The 19,103-nt window shown below is 37.3% G+C and overlaps 1 protein-coding gene across 2 annotated transcripts; it reads right to left on the reverse strand.

The window, feature by feature from the left end:
- Nucleotides 1–345: 345 nt before the first annotated feature.
- LOC149832062 (SURP and G-patch domain-containing protein 1-like protein) lies at nucleotides 346–18,404 on the reverse strand. Of its 2 annotated transcripts, none has more exons than XM_090014299.1 (9): nucleotides 18,322–18,404; nucleotides 7,526–7,954; nucleotides 4,838–4,967; nucleotides 4,338–4,444; nucleotides 2,576–2,719; nucleotides 1,480–1,617; nucleotides 1,211–1,390; nucleotides 746–924; nucleotides 346–549 (listed from the first exon to the last, which is right to left on the reverse strand). In XM_090014299.1, exons 2-9 carry the CDS (start codon nucleotides 7,920–7,922, stop codon nucleotides 523–525), a joined length of 1,302 nt encoding a protein of 433 aa, XP_089870425.1. In that variant the 5' UTR covers nucleotides 7,923–7,954; nucleotides 18,322–18,404; the 3' UTR covers nucleotides 346–522. The 2 variants fall into 2 exon arrangements, with proteins under 2 accessions (XP_089870425.1, XP_089870424.1); XM_090014298.1 differs by having other exon boundaries at nucleotides 2,576–2,722; nucleotides 18,322–18,403.
- Nucleotides 18,405–19,103: the final 699 nt, after the last annotated feature.

Consider the following 19,103-nt stretch of genomic DNA (forward strand, 5'->3'; position numbering starts at 1 on the left):
TTTCTTAATCGATTTATCTTTGCTGATATTTGCTAAAAATGCAAGAAATCATAAAAAGTTTTCCAATTTTTTATGATAATTTGCCAACCGTGATTTTCCCATTAATACCACAATATTTTTAAGATAAGATATACTTTTGAAGACATATACAAGTATTTCTGGTACTCAATACAAGAGAAGTTGAGGAAAGAACACGTGTCACATGAAAATTGCATTGTTCGGTTCACAGAATCTGAGGCATGAACACACCGCACCCTTGACGTGTATCATGCTCATGTCATGGATTTTGCAAAGCTTGCTCCCCTTTGCCTTGAACTTACACAAGATAATCAAGAACTTGTAAACGCACACAAAAAATGCAAGAATCACATTAAGTCAACCAATTGGTCAGCATATAATTAATGACAAGTTCAACTTACAATTCTAGATTTTTCAAACACCAAGCAACTGAGATATACAAGGACAAATGAGTCTTGAAGTAGGGTTCCATGATGGGCTTGGTGGCGACGACGGAGCCAGTTCCTAGTAATAAGCTTTTCTCGGATTATTCTGACAAAACCAGCAAGCAAAGAAAATGCATCAGAAACACCGAGGATCCTCTCTCTCTCTCTCTCTCTCTCTCTCTCTCTCTCTCTCTCTCTATATATATATATATATATATATATATATATATATATAGATAGATAGATAGATAGAGAGAGAGAGAGATGGTCCAAAGTCTGTTTAAAAGTGGAATTGGCCTAACCAGAGGGTTCGGCCTGTAACGATATCCAAGCATCATCCGCTTCTTGTACTGCTCGTAGATGTCATCATCAGGGTTAACCTCACCGGGTTGTTCTGCTCCAACACCCAAATTGTTCAACTTCACGTTTCCAGCCATGATTGGATCAGCACGACCCGTTCCTGAACTTCCAAGCCCCTCTCCTGTAACGGAGAACCCAGTTAACATGCAAACATGTGACCCAATTTTTATCAATGGAAAGAGGAATAAACCATTGAGAATCTTATGATATGATTAGATCATGCGAGAAGAGAATCTCATGGTATGATTAGGAAATGTGGCACTAGTTGGCCACTCATACTCCAAACAAAATATCATATTAATAGACAAGCTCTCGGTTACCTCGATAATTCAAGCATACATACGATTCCACAACAGAATCCAGAGAACATTCCGAGATAGAGATGAAAGAAGAGCTACAAACTTTACCTTCCCTCCATCCCATCTTTGATAAAAGCCTATGCCCAACATTGTCTGCTTGTATTTTAGCCTTTTCTGCGACCTCTTTTAAGGCCTTCTGTGCTGCAGCATCATTGCAGTTGACCAAAAACTTTTCTAGCTCTTCTGGTGGTATGAAATCACCCATGTGATGGCCTTTTTTGGCAGGACCTGAGAGAGAGAGAGAAGGCAATAAATAAAGATGAGAAACAGGGAAAGGGAGAAGGCAATAATAAGAATTAATAGAAAAAATCACTGACCTTGTAGAGAAGCAGGAGGCGGCATTTCATCTTTAGTTTGTCTTGGCTGCCTCTTCCGCTCCTCATGTGCGGCTCTTTTCATGTAGAACTCCATCATTGCTATGGGATCAGAAGGAGATGGAGGCCCAGTAGGTTCACCTATAAACATAAGATTCTGAAATCAGAACTCGGAACTGTTTCACCTCAACCAACTTAACAATCGAGCCAAGGAAAACAAACAGTTAATGCCATTGAACGTACTAATACAAGCAATGGGCCCTAAGTCACAACAGCAGTTCAGAAACAGTTAAATTCATTAAACTGTATGATAGAGATTGCCTTTCCATAAAAATTCCAATAAAACTGCCATTGCATGCAAATTGTCATTGTGAACAAAATCATTTATCCCAACAAAGTTGTGGAGCATAAGTTAGCTATATGAAAAAGCCATCATTAAGGGTGGGTCCCGCTAGAGTTCACCTCAACCAACAGAACCATAGTCTGATGACCAGTGGCAGAGCCAAGAATTCTCACTAAGGGTTGCAGTGGTGGCTAGCAAAGAGTTGGAAAGAGTGGGTCCCGCTAGAGTTCACCAAGCCCCTTGGGCCTTCACCAGTTTCAAAATCCACTGGACCCAATGGTTTAGAATTCAATCCTTGATGGATCAGATACAACCAAAAGGGATAAACAACAACGTTTGGTTCAAAATTGAATAAGTTTACTTCATCTTCAGTTAGTTTTAGAGAGAACAAACTTTTTACAAATGAAAATGAAAGGATGCGTAGCAGTAAAAAACACTTAATATTAGAGCAAACACCAAGTAGCTTGCTTGGAAAACATTTAATTAAAAAGAAGAGAAATAAGTCTTTTTATAAAATAAATAATTTCTGAATTTACTCAACATATTTAGGAGTTCAATATCTTGTGGTAAAATAAAATTTTAGTGCTTGGGGGAGCAAAACCTTGTAGTGAAATAATCAATTTAGACATTTTCTCATTTATTTACAGATTAAAGAGGATAAATGTACCAGTCACACACAAGATCATACAAACAATAAAAAATAAACAAACTGTACCAATTAGTCAAGACAGGAAACAGTATAATAGAGAGACATACCATATGAGCCACACTTTCCCATTGACGATGACCTCGGGTCGCCTTCAGCATCATAAAGAGCAGAGGTAGGGATTTGGTAATTGGAGCGCTGCTGAAAAGAACTCTGAGAACTGCATGTAGATCGAGAAGGTGCAGAACTGCTAGCTGCTGGATAAATATGACACAAAAAAGTTTTAGATGTCATCAACGGATTACAATGGCTAATTACCTATGGTACCGGGATACACCATTTTGGTCGGCGTACACTTGTCAACACAAGGGCAGGTATCGGACACGCCATTTTCTGTGTCCTATCCATTTTCAGTTTATACCATTATATTTTCGGTATATAATATATATTTTAAATATAGCATATATAATTAGATTATATTCAATTTATTTTGAATTTATTTTGTATCTATGTGATATTTAATATATATACATATATAGTGTGTCCCCGTACCCACATTTTTTCGAACTGCCTTGTCGTACCCTCTGTACCCGTAACCATACCCAGGTGACATGGCTAATTACTAAGTGGATATTCATCACTTTCATTAGTGGAAGCACCAGCAATTAAAAGACCAACCAAATAAACATCTTCAGAATAAGAGATATCAATGCTAAACACACCCTAGAAAATTGTTACTTATGGGCCCAACGATAATCTACAACAAGAGAGGAGCCTCATATAAAATGTCAAACAAGCAGTAAGGACTATGTGAATCATCCCTTCAAATTTTAGTAGAGCTTTTAATAAAGAGAACAAAGGCAAGACACATGCACATGTAAATGGGTGAAGGGCTCTCTCTCTCTCTCGTCCAAGTTTCCATAAGCCGACAAATCTTTCTTGTGTGTTATAATATGAAAGGTAAAGTAACTCAAACCACCTAGTCTCTTTCCTCCTTACAAAGATATAACCATTAAAAAAACACTTAGGATGCATATGGATAAATTCTCAAGAATTATCACAGGATTGATAAAGAGAAAAATTAAGAGAATTATCCTTGTTTCGTTTTGGATCACCTGGAAGTATATTAAGAATTCTCAGTCTCTTATTTGGATTAATTCAGAAATACTATTGAGAATTCTTCATTTGTCAACACCAAAGAAATTAAAAACCTAGTTCATCAAATCTCCAACATACATGTAATTTCTAATCTGAGAGTAGATCTAGCAAATCTGATCTCCAAGGATTAGGGCTAGCGGTAAGGTTGATGTAGAGATGAAGCAATTTGAAGCAGAGTGGGAGATACCCAATCTCTGTTGGAGAAGAAGAAGAAGCACAAAAAGAACCCTAAGGTAGGGTGCTTGTGCATGCTGTGTGTGTGAGAGAGAGAGAGAGATGGAAGCTTGTTATCACTGGCATCGGGGCGGTCTCCAGCAACATTGCTGTCGTGCTCTGCAGACAAGATTCATGGAGGCGATGGAGGAGAGAAAAGGGATAGGCCTTGGAATAAAAAATACCACCTAGGGAGGTGGTAATTCAAAAGTTGAGAATTCTCAATATCCTCCTCACTTAACCCCAAATACAGGAAATTGATGTGGCAAGAATCAGGGATTCCGGTTCTTGAACTTTCCACCCTGTCCACATGCACCCTTAAAGTGAAATATAGACATATCTATTTTTCAAACACCATGCATTCCAGTTGACTTCAGAACTTAGATGAGAAAGCTTAGGCATAGACAAATGGCTTCAGTTATCACTACAAAAAAAAATGAGGTGTCATCTGCTTTCCGCTAAACAAACAAGAAGAGGAATTGCTTCACCATAGAAACTAACCAGCATGAGTAGCTTGAGAATCTTTTGTCTGTGCAAGAGCCCTTTCTTCTTCCCCTAGCCGATATTCATAGTATTTATAATCTGAACAGTTTACATCAAAAAGAAACCTGCAAAACATGAAAAAACATAAGCAGATCTGCTGTTAAAACCACAAACATGTGATCTCCATGGGGATTCAAACTAGTTATGTCATGGAGATGAGCTACAGAGATAGTAAATTATGTACTCAGAAATGAAAAAACAGCCATAATGTTTCATGCCTACTAGATAAAAAGTGAAAACAAACTTGATCCCAAATATTTAAAGTTCAAACTAGATTTAAATTTCATGTTTGTATCTTCAATAGTCGGAGTCCGCAGTGATGATTTGTTTTGATCATACAGATTTCAGTTAATTCATGAGATCACAAAGAATCTAAACTAAGACTTCCATTGGCAATTTCATCCAACATTTACAATTTCAGCAAACATAACACAAATAGAATGCTCAAAGATACATACTTAAAAGGTGTATCTCCAGGGTTTCTTTGACGGGTGACATCCTCGAATTGTCTACCATTTTTTGCCACAAAGCTTGCAAGCTTGTCTGCCACATTCTTTACTGCAAGATCGCTTGGTGGAGGTGGTGGGGCTGCATGTCACTCAAATAACTGATTAATATCTAGAGCATGAACAAGTGAATGCAAATTACTGTTGTAGCAGGGCCGTCACATTGAATTTCCAATTCTTTCTATCACATCTCTTTCCACCAAGCTCGACATAGACTAAGAAATATGCTGCACGCATGACACAAAAAACTTTCAAGAGTGGTTGTTCATAAGTTCATAACATCCAGAGATCATGATATACAGAGATCTATCATTCCAACGCTGCTCATAAAGCACTGAGCAAAGAAATTTTCCATAAGGTAGGAATCAAGGAACAATTAACTAGGAGAGGTACAACTGTAAACCCTTTATCCTATAAGTGAATCATTTAGATTTGAATTTAGGTTTTAATTTGAACCTTCAAGGTACCAGTACAAATTTTAAAAAACTGGAACCTTATATCCGAGAACTGTTGAATAAGTGAAGGTAAAATCAGAAGGTTTGGAGGAACTAAAGAAGGATCTTGTATCTTATATTCTACAGCCATGATAAATTTTGGGAAAGCTCTTACAGCCAGAAAAGCAATTCATGGCTAGTCAGATTATACATGTGGATTTCTTGCTTGAAGTATTTACCAAACATCTCAAGAATCTTACATGTCTTCAATTGTGTTGCAAATTGTTTTATTTCAGAGTATGGTTCAAGTAAGCAAAAGAATATAGAAATCATTGAACTGAAGTTAAAATAGATGTTAGTAGTACACTAAGGAAGGAATATGATCTAAAATCTAATATGCTAATGTCAAAAACATAAGAGTAGGGATGCAAATGGATCCGATCGGGATCAGCTAAATACATAGGAAAGTCAGATCTGGATCGGGTCAGAACAGCCAAAAATCAAAAAACTCTCATAATGGATCCGGTTTGTTTGCATCCCCACATAAGATGCATTAAAGATCACAACACTGATAGTTCTGATTTTAGCATAAACGAGAAATGTTATGACAAGATCATGAACATTATGAATCATAGAAGGTAATTATGCACCACGAAACATGTGACTGTGTGTCCTCACAAGACGAGGCCCCTAATATCTTCCATATGTTATTCTGTCATTTATTCCACAGGTGCATCCGTTTTTTATTATGTTTATGAATTGTCCAACTCTAACGAGCTTTTCTGTATGTGATTAAACTATATAAAAGATGTTAGAAATCTGCATGTCCTAAGCAACAGAAGGTCACAGATTGTGTCCCACAAACCACATCTCTCACTCACCCAGACCATTGTTCAGGAGAATCGCTTCTCAAAAAATAAGCATGAGCAACTTGTGACCTGACATGATATCTTGTGAAAACAACATGAGGTTTTGAGCTTCTAACATAACCATTTCTAATAATAGTAAGCCCAAGCTTTTAATTCAAGCTCGCAAGTTGTTATCCATTTAATATGTTCTACCTATTTCTAAATCTGGCATTTCAATCTCAGAAACAAAAAGAATAGAAGGGACAAAATCCTTCCATCCCAAAGCGTGTACCAGTAGCAACTCTCAAACAACACAATAACCTTTGCCGATATCTCCAAACATAGTAATCAGAAAAGAAAGCAAACATGGGAACTAGTGCAAAATAGAAGCAGGAAGCAACAAATGTAAAGGAAGTGATGTAGGGAAGCATTTGGGGAGCAAAAGATAATTTCTGTGTTAAGCAATGGAGAGAATCAAGGAAAGTATTTAAGAAATGGATATCACAGTCCATAAGTTATATTAAGACATCCCTAGAATCCTAGATCATTTAAAAACATCAAAATGAAATTACGTTTGTTTAAAACCTTAATTACGTTTGTTTGTGCATAAAGAAAAACATTAACAAATAGTAAAATTTTGCTTAACATCAAGGTATTAAAAACAATAAGAAAATTTTATGCAACACTACACATATTACATAATGCCAATAATCTTAAGAATCATCGTTTCTATAGCTGCTGATTAGTTAATTTGGAAGCAAGCTGATTTTTGCTCCCAAATCGAGCTTCCGAAGATGCCAACTTCCTGTTGTGCCTAGAAGCTTCCTCTAGCTATGCTCCAAATAAAATAATATTTTTAAAAGATCAAGTTTTTCAAAGATGAAAATACAGTATAAATAGATAATGGTTTCCATAAAATTTAAAACTGCTAGCAGAAAAAATAATTTAAACTTTTTCAATATATATATATATATATATATATATATATATATCATGCTAAAGAACATTTCAAAGTACCTAAACAACAATGGCAGCAAATGTTGGTGTTCAAAATCAGAACCTCTCCATCATTATAATGATGCTACTGGTGGACATGTTATTTGAACGTCAAACCTTTTGATATCAAACACCAACTGTAGCCATAAAGTTATAGCTAGAAAATGCAATTCATGTAACAAAACCATGGGAAACTTTAAGGGAAAATGATAAATGAAGGTGGAACGGAGGTAACAAGCAATTACAATAACAATTGCAATAGCAAACAACTCTATGCAGCCAATTAAACAAATGATAAATACATGTGAATATAAGTACAACATCAACCCTAAATTTATAGCAAGTAAACAACCAGTAATTACCAACATCCCCCCGGTTTGATACTTGTTTTGAGGCATCCAGTTGGCCAGACTTTTGTCGTTTTGATGGTCCATCAGATGATCCTTTCACTGTCTGATCCCCCTCTTGTTCATCTTCATTTTCATCTGCACCTAACTTAAAAGGTACTGCAGCAAGCTTTGACTTCTGCTTCAAACTGAATGCAAGTTTCCCACTCGAAGCAGAGAAAATAGGTTTCCGACTCTCATTTCCCTTATTATCTAATGGTTTCTTACTAGCAGCTGTATCAATCTTCAGCGCAGATGATTTTGTACCTTCTTGAGCAGCCTCTTTCAATTGCTTCTCTTGCTGAAGCTGTTTGAACTTTTCCATAAACGAGCCGTCATTCACAAAAAGCCTAGAGTCAATTCCTTTCTCCATCAGCGGTCAGCAATCTATTGATTGGGGGGGTGCTGTAATAAGGTGCAATAATCTTAGTCTCAAATTCCAAGTAGGCTATGTAAACTGATATTGCAACTGAACAACAAATAACTGCATCATATAGGCTTCATGCTTGATATGACCAACAACCCAATCAAATGCACTTGTGGGAAGAATACACTCTTACCAATTGCATAAAGAAGAGAAGAAAATCAGAAATAGGAAAAACAATGGAAAAAAATATTAACTGCAGATATTACTTTACATCATTCTTTTTAGATACCTTTAAAACTTTTTCTCTAACCTACAAATTTATAACCAATAATATACAAGTAGGACAAAGACAGATACCATGTCACAACATTCAAAAGTAGGGCAATTCCTCCTCCATGCACAAGTCACAGAATAAAAAATTGGTGCATGGAATCCTGAACCATCACATTTACGATTCTTCGGAAATCCTTAGTTTGACATGGAAAATGGATTAAGTGGCCAACCAAATCACTCAATTACTCCTTTCATTGTGAAGCCACAAGAACCATTTCATTAAACCCTATGACCATGCACAGAAATAAAACCAAATAAGGAGCACACTCATGGAAAGATCAGAAATTTCTAAACAAAACTCAAATTACATTTTTTCCTTGCTCTGATTGCTAAAGAGAATCAAAGGGACACAATCATCAAAATCAAATGACGATGGTTGGAATCCAGGTAAAGTTATTGACAATGTTGACAACAACAATGGCAATGGTGTACGTGGGTAATGATAAGCACCTAAAACTAAAGAAAGAAAACATAGATAAACTTTTACCCTCTTTGACTACAAAAACTCATTGAAAAGATCATTTAGATAATTGGCATTCTTTCCAGTCTTTCTACCCATGGAAAAGAGAGCTTTTTGAAACAAAAAGTACATATAGCATTTAATTTTTCTAATCTCCATTTGTTGCTATTTTTTATCTAAGTCATAATAATTCATAAATCTTAAACCTCTTTAGATTGTTGAGAGTCAGGGCTAAGGGTTCCACCTAAATACTTAAAATTTGTTTACCTATAAGTGTGATCAATTTTGCCTCATCCCTAAAATGTGCCAGAAAAGAGAGAAAACTAATTGATGACAATAAAAGTAGGCAACTATGTAACATGGACTTGCGTAACAGGCCAGCGCACCAACGTCAATGCAATGTCTCTGGTGTGGGTGTGGGTGTGGGTGTGGCGGGATGCAGGTCTTCCTGCACCTGGTGTGGTTAACCGCAACCAGGCTTATTTTAGTTCAAAAATAAATTCAGTCAACTATGACCGAGTCTATTTTTGTCCCAGTTTTAAAGTAAAAAAGCACCCCCCCCCCCTTGCTGCCCTCCTTCACCATGTGATCCCCGCCTCCCCCTCTTCACTACTCCTCGCCACCTCTCTCTCTCTCTCCTCCTCCCCAGGTCACCATCACCATGATGAGTATAACAGTGGCTAATAAGTCAGCACCTTAAGATTATATCTGACCATGCTAGCTGAGAGAATGCTAGAAACTGTCATAATGTATTCATGTGTAGGTTTGTGTCTTACTATCATTCATCTTTGGAATGTTGGAGGCAGAGTTACCGGAAGCGCCTAGGGTAAAGGGGAAGCGCGCTTCGGAAGCGCGAAACATCGCACTTCCGAAGCGTGAGGGAAAGCGTCCCTCTTTTTTGGGAGTCCCCCACGCTTCCCAATTTTTTTTCATTTTTTTCGTTTCCCCCTCGCTTCAGGTTCGCTTCCTAGGTAGCTTCCGGTTCGCTTCCTAGGTCGCTTCCGAGACGGTTCATAATTTTCTTCTAAGTGGTCCCACGCTTCCCCGCTTCCTACATTTTTTAAAGTGCCTCACTTCCCGCTCCCGCTTCCGCTTCCAATATCGCTCCCGCTCCTGCTTCCTCAACTAGCAACTCTGGTTGGAGGTGGGTTCACTTGGTAATTTGTATGATTTTTTATCCCCAATAGTTGCTACTATCCCGAAAAAATCAAGATGAACTTGAAGATCAACTTAGATTCTATGTCACATGGGTGCGGGTGCGGGTGCAGGTGCGGGTGCGACACGGGTGCGGCACAATTTTAAAATTTTTGGACACGGGGACTCGGCAAAAAAAAAATATATATATATATATATATATATATATATTTATAATTTTATTGAGCTTGTTGAAAACATTTATACGGTATTGACTTTTCCTGTTATGTGAGATTTTTGTGATTCATCTTCTCAAAATTTACTAAGTGTGTTAAATAATTTCTAGTTTAAAATATCATGGAGATGGAAGCCTTTTTTATTAACTGAAACATTCTTTTCTTTAGGTATTGGATTTCTTCAATAGTCGCATGGATGCACAAAATGTATTTATTTTATTTTATTTTTAAAATGCCACAGTGTGACTGTGCACAGGCCTATGTCACACGGACTCGGCTAAGGAGGTGGCTTATTTGATTTATTATAAATGATGTTTTAAATTAGGTATTTGTGCAAAATGATTGTCATTTCTTAAACTAATAAGCTCTATTGTTTATTCTAACATGTAATATATCTTGTATGGCCAATGATCTTTTCTGATTTCCTGCTTTCTTTTCAATTTCCGTTAATTATAGATCAGATGGATACGTTTATTAAACTTTTCTTGTACTGTATCTGCATTGTCATTGTGGTTTTATTGTTTCCTATAAATTATAGATCAGCACTGTGACTGTGCACAGTCACAGTCACAGTCACAGACTGTGCGACTGTGCACTGTGCACAGTCACACAGTCACACAGTCACAGACTGTGCACAGCCTGTGACTGTGCACAGTCACAGTCTGTGACTGCAGCACAGTCACAGTCTGTGCCTCTTTTTATATATATTTTTTTAAATAAAAAATATAAAAATTTGATTTTTTAGGGACATTTTTGGACTCGGTCAAAGTTGACCGAGTCCAAAATGTAGACGGACTCGGCCTGGACTCGTTGACCGAGTCCGACTCGGCGTTGACCGAGTCCGGGCCGAGTCCGAGTCCGCACCCGTGTCGGGGCGTGTCGACTCGGGTGCGGCACCTCCTTAGCCGAGTCCGTGTGACATAGCTTAGATTACATAACAGGGTCTGAGAAGTAACATCTAGTGAAGGTGACACAAACACTAGGATGTCTCTCACCATAGGTGAGACAAACATCAAAAAATAAAGTACGAAAAGTCATTGTCTGCATTGTGGGCCCTAGGTTTTTCCTCCTTTCATCGGAAAATCCCTTCACACCTCAGGATTTTTATGGAAAAAACAGGCAATATTTTTAAAAGATCATGCACATTCACATAAAAAGGTATTTCACATCCCTTGGGAACGAAACAAACAGGCCCTGAATATCATTTTCTGTGTCAGAAAATATCATACAACACTTGGATAACAAGTTCATAGTCATACAATTGTAGATACATCAGGGGTCAAACCTTTTTTTCCAAATAAGTAAACTTTCTTCGAAGTATTCTAGAATATAACCAATTTTCGTCCTTTCTTAATGCACGAGTAAAAAAAGGGCATGTCAAAATACTTTGTCTTTGCTGGGAAACTGAGAAGCTGAGGGTGTTAATGAAATTTCACTTATTTTGCAACTTTGATAGCAACTTAGTATAGGCATTTATAAGTTCGTCCAAGTTTAGTTGATATGCTTAAGTTTAGAGCATCACATCACCTCCTAGGTCTAAAATTGTTTTGTTTAAAATGCTCATCCTGAAATTAGTTTCTATGGTCATTTGATTTGAATTTGGTTGCCCCTTGATGTTTTCCTATGTATTATTTGATAATGTTAGGCATCAGACTAGGCGAATATTTGCATTCTAGCATGACCATATTTTTATGTTATTACACAGTTTATCTCCACTTTCATTGTTGATCTTTTAATTGTTGTTTAAATGGTATTATAAATTGTTTAAACAATTATTTTTATGTTACATACATTGAAGTAACTATGCCAAACAGCTTTAAATCCAAGCAACATTTCATGGGTCTTATACCAACAATGATGGTGGTGGTCATGCACCACATCCAGCCATAATAGCAACAGAATGTTGCCAATGTGTGCCCAAGAATGGAGACATTTGTTTAGGCCAGGTAGTTCTACCGATTCAATTGGGCATAGTCCAGTTATTTACTGATCACATAAACTCGTTACCCAGAAGAGAGTTTATTTTAAAGGAGAAAAATAACTTGGATGCAATGTTGTGAATAGCGTTGAGGCGTAAGACCCGCTCATGAAGCGAAGTGAGGTGTAGGGCGTAGGGCGTAAGCTTCACAAAAAATATTAAAAAATTTGCCAAATAAAAAAAAATAAAGATGTCATTTATGTACTATTAATTGGATATTTTAATAAACAATCTTCAAGAAAATTGCAATAACTAGCAAGAACCACTCTACATATTTGTATAAAGTACAACATAATGCTATACACCAGAGTTACCGGAAGCACCTAGGTAAAAGGGGAAGCGTGCTTTGGAAGCGCGAAACATTGCCCTTCCAAAGCATGCGGGGAAGCGCCACGCTTCCCCAATTTTTTCCAATTTTTTTTGTATTTTGTATTTTGTATTGTTTATTTTTATTTTTTCGCTTCCCCCTCACTTCCTAGGTCGCTTCCGAGACGATTTCCGACTCGCTCCTAAGTGGTCCCACGCTTCCCGCTTCCTAAAATTTTGAAAGTGCCTCACTTCCCGCTCCCGCTTCCTCAACTGGCAACCATGCTATACACCACACATAATTATACATAGTAAACACAATTACATAATACAAATATCATGCCGCGCATATAAAGCACAAATAAACCAATCAATGAATTACTAAATCAATATATATATATGTCACATGGGTGCGGGTGCGGGTGTGGGTGCGGGAGTGCGGCAGGGGCAAAAATGTAATATATATATATATAGGGGGGATCGGGGTTCCCCCGACGCTGGTTTTTTCAAATTTCATTGCACGATAGCACAAGCAAGGCTACCACCATCATTATCATTTATTATGGAGAGAGAAAATCCCTTACGAAAAAAAGGATCAACTGACAGAACAACTGTCAGCTGCTGACAGAATAGCTGCTGACAGACAGCTGCTGTCAGCAGAATTTTTAAAAAAAAAAATACGAGCAGCTGACAGCTGCTGTCAGCAGAATTTTTTTTTAAAAAAAAAATCGCAGCATAGGGCAAATTTTTAAAAAAAATCCAAAAAAAAAAAATGGACCTAAATGATCCTGGGTGCGGTCAACGCACCCAGGATCGGGTTGACCGCACCCGGTGCCGCACCCGCGTCGAGTCGTGTCGACGCGGGTGCGGCACCCTGCTAGCCGAATCCCTGTGACATATATATATATATATATATATAATTAACAAGAACAAAGTAATTTTCTGATTAACAGGACTGATTGTTCAAGAAGAATAGGGAAAGAAGAACATAGAGAGAGACGAGAATACCTCCTCCTCCTTTTTCTTCTTCCCCCTCCTCCGTTCAGCAAAGAGAGAGAGAGGAGTGCCCTAATTGGGAACCCCCTAATTTAGGTCAAATGGGCGCTTTGACCCCTATTTGACCCAACATCAATGAGGCGCACACCTCAGCCTCAGGCGCGCCTTGCTATGAGGCGTGCACCTCATAGCCTATGAGGCCCATGCCTCATGGCATTTATGCATTTTATGTGTGCCTCAAGGCACCAAAGGCAGCACCTCACCTTGAGGCACGCTTTTAACAACATTGCTTGGATGTGTTCGCAAGAACAATTGAGTTTATTAATAAAGTTGCAAAGTGCACATGCTTCTTCAAAAAATATATACCATTTATCTTTTGAGTTTGATTTGCAATCATACCTACAACTACTCTTCATGAAGAGAGTTGATCGAAGACATTTTGAAGCACGAACAAAATTGCATTCAATTGGTAACAGAACGTTACGGATTTACTTGAGGATGAAGTTTTCCTTAACGTTCATGAACCCTTTAAGATTTGAAGATTTAGAATTAGGTTAGAGTTTGGTCAAACTTCTCTCCCACTGGTCATGAAGCTTAGTTGTCATAGGCGCTAGGCGGTCAAGCCCTAAAAAGGCCTAGGTGGTACCCAAAAATAAAAAATAAAAACATAATAAGAAACATGTATACAACATAAAATCAATCAATAATAAGCAATAGACAAATAATATGTCGCTAAACAGTGTACAACAATTATATTACATAACCTTAACCTTCTCAAACAAATTAAGAATAAATTAACAATTGAATAAACAAACCATACAATTAACAATGTAAATGAACAATACGCAAAAAATAAAATCATGTATAAAAAAATTAACAACAATAGACATAATACAAACAATAGACAAATAATATGTCTTCTTCTTATTCTTCTTATTCTTCTTATTCTTCTCAACAATAGACATAATACAAGTAATAAACAAATAACATGTCTTATCTTTCTTCTTCTTCTTCTCCTCCTCGAAGAAGAGAACAAACAATATGTCTTCAAAAAAAAATCTTCAAAAAAAATCCTAGGCAGTGACAGTCTAGGCAACCTAGGTGGCAAAATAGGGCCCCACCGCCCAGACCTGGTCGCCCAGGCAGTGAGGCAACACCTAGGTGTCGCCTTTGACAACTAAGTCGTGAAGGAGGAAGAAATTGACAAGACATTGTGGGAAGTTTGTTTAAGAGATAATGTTGTGCATTTCCTATAGGAAAAAGGCCACTTTCCTACGAGTTGTGAATCAAATGGGTCTTGTGGCATGTAGGAGAGGCTGCCTCCAATGTGGTACACAGGTAACTGGTGAGCATTCCCATGATCATTAATAATCAAAGTCGTTTTGAAGCATGGATGAAGCTTTTCTTAACGTTCGTGAACCTTTGAAACACAAGATTTTGAATTAGGTTAGAGTTTGGTCAAACTACTCTCATGCTGGTCATGAAGGAGGAAGAAATTGATAAGAAAGACATTGGGGGAAGTCTGTTTTAGAGATAGTGTCCCGCCTTTTATACAGGAAAGAGGTCGCTTTCCCACGAGCTGTGAATCAAATGGATCTTTTGGCTTATGGGAGAAGTGGCGTCCAACGTGGTACGTTGGTGACTTGTGAGCCCCACATTTACTAGCATGGCACGCTTTTTTCAATGAAAGACTTTCTTTAATAAGGAAAGGTGAAAAAGTGCTAATAAACGTTAAGGAAAGCTTCATTTTCAAGTAAATATGCAACATTCTGTAACAAATTGAACACAATGCCAAGCAACTTCAAAACGGTTTTAATCATCGTAGGCTCTTCATGAAGACTGGTTGTAAGTATGATATGAGCCTTTGGATCATGAATTGAACCCAAAAGAAAAATTGTATGTCTTTTCAAGAAATGGGTGCACTTTGCAACTTCATTAATAAACATGGTTGCTCTCCTTCGAAATAAACTCCCTTTCAAGTAATGAGTTTATGTGATCAGTAAATAACTATATTGTGTCCAATTAAATCAGCAGTCACCAGGTCCAAATAAATATCCCCGTCTTTGGATACACACTAGCAGCATTCCATTACTATTATAACCTAACGTGGTGCCCAACCACTATTGTCATTGCTCGCATTTGGTTCAAGCATAGCAACTAAACTTGGACGAACTTATGAACGCCTATACTAAGTTGCTATCCAAGTTGCAAAATAAGTGAACAACGGTACAGATAATGTACTAAAATAATTGTAAACTGAATCCCATTAAACAAGAAACTTCAACCACTAAACACCACCCAAAAGAAACAAGCAAATGGAAATCCCCACATGCATATAAAAAAATCTTGCAAATAATCAACAAGGTGCCTTAGCACTATTTCTCCACCGATAAAGGAACCTAAAATCTGAATAAAATTTGCTTCAATATATGCATGGCAATAGTTGTAAGTGAGAGAGATGGTTCTACCAAGCAATATTAAAGAGATGATTGCAATAACGCAAAAGGATTTTGGTCCACACTGCACTAACATAACCTTTAAAAAAAAAACCACAGAATGCCAATTGATGCAACAAAGCTTTAAAGAAGAACCCAGTATTAGCCAACTAAAAGATAGTCTATTACAACAGCAACTGGATACCATTAGATGTAATACCAAGATGATGGGATGGTGTCAAAATGCAGGACCCATTTAATCATGCCATCTAACATCTATTAAAAAAATAATTTCTCTGGCTAGAATGTTTTTTCAATTCATAAAAATCCTGTAGAAAAGTGCTGTGTAAAATCTGTCAAACCAAAGAAAAAAGTAGGCTCCATAGTCAAAATGCCAAATCCATGATTTATTTCTTGTTCTTCCAACTCTTAAAAGTTAAAACTCCAAGCCTCAAACACCCTAAAGTCCTAAACACTAATAAGAAATCCCAAGATATCTGTATATTCGACTTTTATATCCCCAAAAAAGACAGCTGGGGAAATCCTTAATGAAGCATCACGGATACCCAACTTAAGTAACATTCAAGATCGTCGCATGTGCGTCATAAAAAAAAAGATCATCGCATGTAAGCGGAAACGATTTTTACAAACTCTTAATAAGTGATAATTCCTCTTTCCCATTATCTATAGTTCAAGCGCATGCATTTATAGCCACTTCGTAATTTTCACTAAATTAGCTAAAAATTCAAAATGCAAAAATATAAACAAGAAATTCACTCTGTGATATGAACAATAGCTCAACCAAAGCAGAGAGAAAAAGGGGGAGATCTGGTCAAGCAAGAACGATCGGTGAGGAGGAGATCAGTAATTTGAGATAGAAAAGAAGGAATTGAGGATGGAATTGATTTCCGGGCAGGTAAGGGCACAGGGGATTTCAGCAAATGCTTTCTGCAGCTGGTAACATTGAATTTCCAATTCTTTCTATCACATATATTTCCACCAAGCTTCACATAGATTAAGAAATATGTTGCATGCATGACACAAAAAACTTTCAAGAGTGATTATTCATAAGTTCATAACATCCAGAGACCATGATATATTGAGTTGTATCATTCCAAAGCTAATCATAAAGCAGTTAGCAAAAAAAATTCCACAAGGTAGGAACCAATGAACGATCAACTAGGAGAGGCCCCTAAAAAGTTAGAATCGCTAGTATCCTACTGTACAATTGTATACCCTTTATAGTTTATCCTATACATGAAGCCTTTAGATTTGAATTTAGTTTTTGAATTGGAACCTTCAATGTACCAATAGAAGTTTCCAAAAACTGGAACTTATATCTGAGAACTATTGAATACTTCAAGGTAAAATCAAAAGGTTTGGGCAACTAAAGAAGGATCTCGCATCTTATATTTTATAGCCACGATAAATTTGGGAGATTTCTTACAGCCATAAAAGTAATTCATGGCTAGTCCAGTTATGCATGTGGATTTCTTGCTTGAAGAATTTACCAAACATCTCAAGAATCTTACATGTCTTCCTACAAATGAATACACAATGACATATGAGTAAGACAAAGGTGGACAACCATGTCACAACATTCAAAATGAGGGGTAATTCCTCCCTAATGCACAAGTCACAAATTAAAAAATTGGTGCCACGAAATCCTGAACAACCCCATTTAAGATTCTTCCGAATTCCAGAGTTTGACAAGGAAAATGGATTAAGTAGCCCACTAAATCACTCAATTACTCCTTTCGTTGTGAAGCCACAAGAACCATTTCATTAGACCCTATGACCATGCAGAGAAATAAAACCAAATAAAGAGCACATTCATGGAAAAATCAGAAATTTCCAAGCAAAAATGACATATTTTCCTTGCTCTGATTCCTAAAGAGAATCAAAGGGATACAATTGTCAAAGTCAAATGATGCTGGCTGGTATCAAGGTAGAGTGATTGACAATGTTGATAACAACAGTGGAAATCGCGTTAGCCGTAATGATAAGCACCTAAAACTTAAGGGGGGAAAAGATAGATTTTTACCCTTTTTTAGTACGAAAACCCACTGAAAAGATCATTTAGATAACGGGCATTATTTCCAGTCTTTCTAATTTACATTTGTTGTTATTTTTCATCTAAAACATAATAATTCATAAATCTTGAGTCTCTTTAGTTTATCGAGAGTCAGGGCTAAGGGTTTCCCCTAATTCCCTTCCACAATCAGGCGAAGCAAATAAAAGAAAAATCCAATCGAACCATTCCAATCATCCAGGAGAAAATAGACTTCAAACAGAAAGGAGCAAAATGAGAACCAAAGCCCTAATTTGCTCACATCTATGCAAAAGGGCCCAAATGCTGGCAGGATTCTGCGGACGATCCAATCTTATTTCCAGAAAGATCGCAGAAATCTTCGATGAATGTACAGATATGAAGTAGACGAGTTGTGCATGAAAGAGATCCCAGCAACCGATCAAACCCTAAGGAAAACTAAAGATCCAACACAACAAAAAAAACGACTTTTCTTACCCAAATTCCGGCGGTAACGGAGGGGTCTCCACAGAGAAAACCAAGAGAGAGAGAGAGAGAGAGAACGAACCACGGAGACGAACGAAGAAAGAAGGAAACGAGAACGACTTTATCATCCCCTGCCTGTGGTATTTATAGGCTCGTCCGGCTGCCACTAAACGCTAGGGCTGTAAGCGGGTCGGCACTCAGCTGGAACCCGACCCGAAATTGTACACGCTTGAATAGCAAACGGGTCGGAGTTCCGGCGAAACGGCTTCAATCCAGGTTGTCGGAACCAGATAGTATAATATCCGGATCTGGAACAGACTTGGTCAGGTATATTCGTGGCGGGCACGGAATAGAAATCAGATTTGGATTTAATCCGACCGACCTCTTTAATGTTTCTTTAGCGTCAAACTCTGTGGGGCTTACCCCTCTCTAATGTTTTATTGTTGAAAAAAACAATAGATTTTGTAAATTGATTCTATGACCGTAAGGCCTGATCTTCGTCATATTGGCCTGTCAGTTTATGTCACAGGGACACGCTGTTTTTGTTGGTGTCAACGCATGGACACAACATTAACACGTATAGATAATATTTTAATATTGTTAATGTTTTGAAATATTATTTTAGTAAAAATGTAATTTTAAATATTAAAGTATCAAAATATTAGTTTTTTATTAATCAAAAATTTAAAAACTTCCATGTCCTCCGTCTGATTTTTCAAAAAGGTGTTGCATCACGTGTCTTTGTGACATTGTAGAAGGCCTCTTTCCACACTTTTTTTAACAAATGTGATTTA

The sequence above is a fragment of the Nuphar pumila genome, chromosome 7, assembly GCF_984573655.1.
Source record: "Nuphar pumila chromosome 7, dmNupPumi1.hap1.1, whole genome shotgun sequence".
Lineage (NCBI taxonomy): Eukaryota > Viridiplantae > Streptophyta > Magnoliopsida > Nymphaeales > Nymphaeaceae > Nuphar > Nuphar pumila.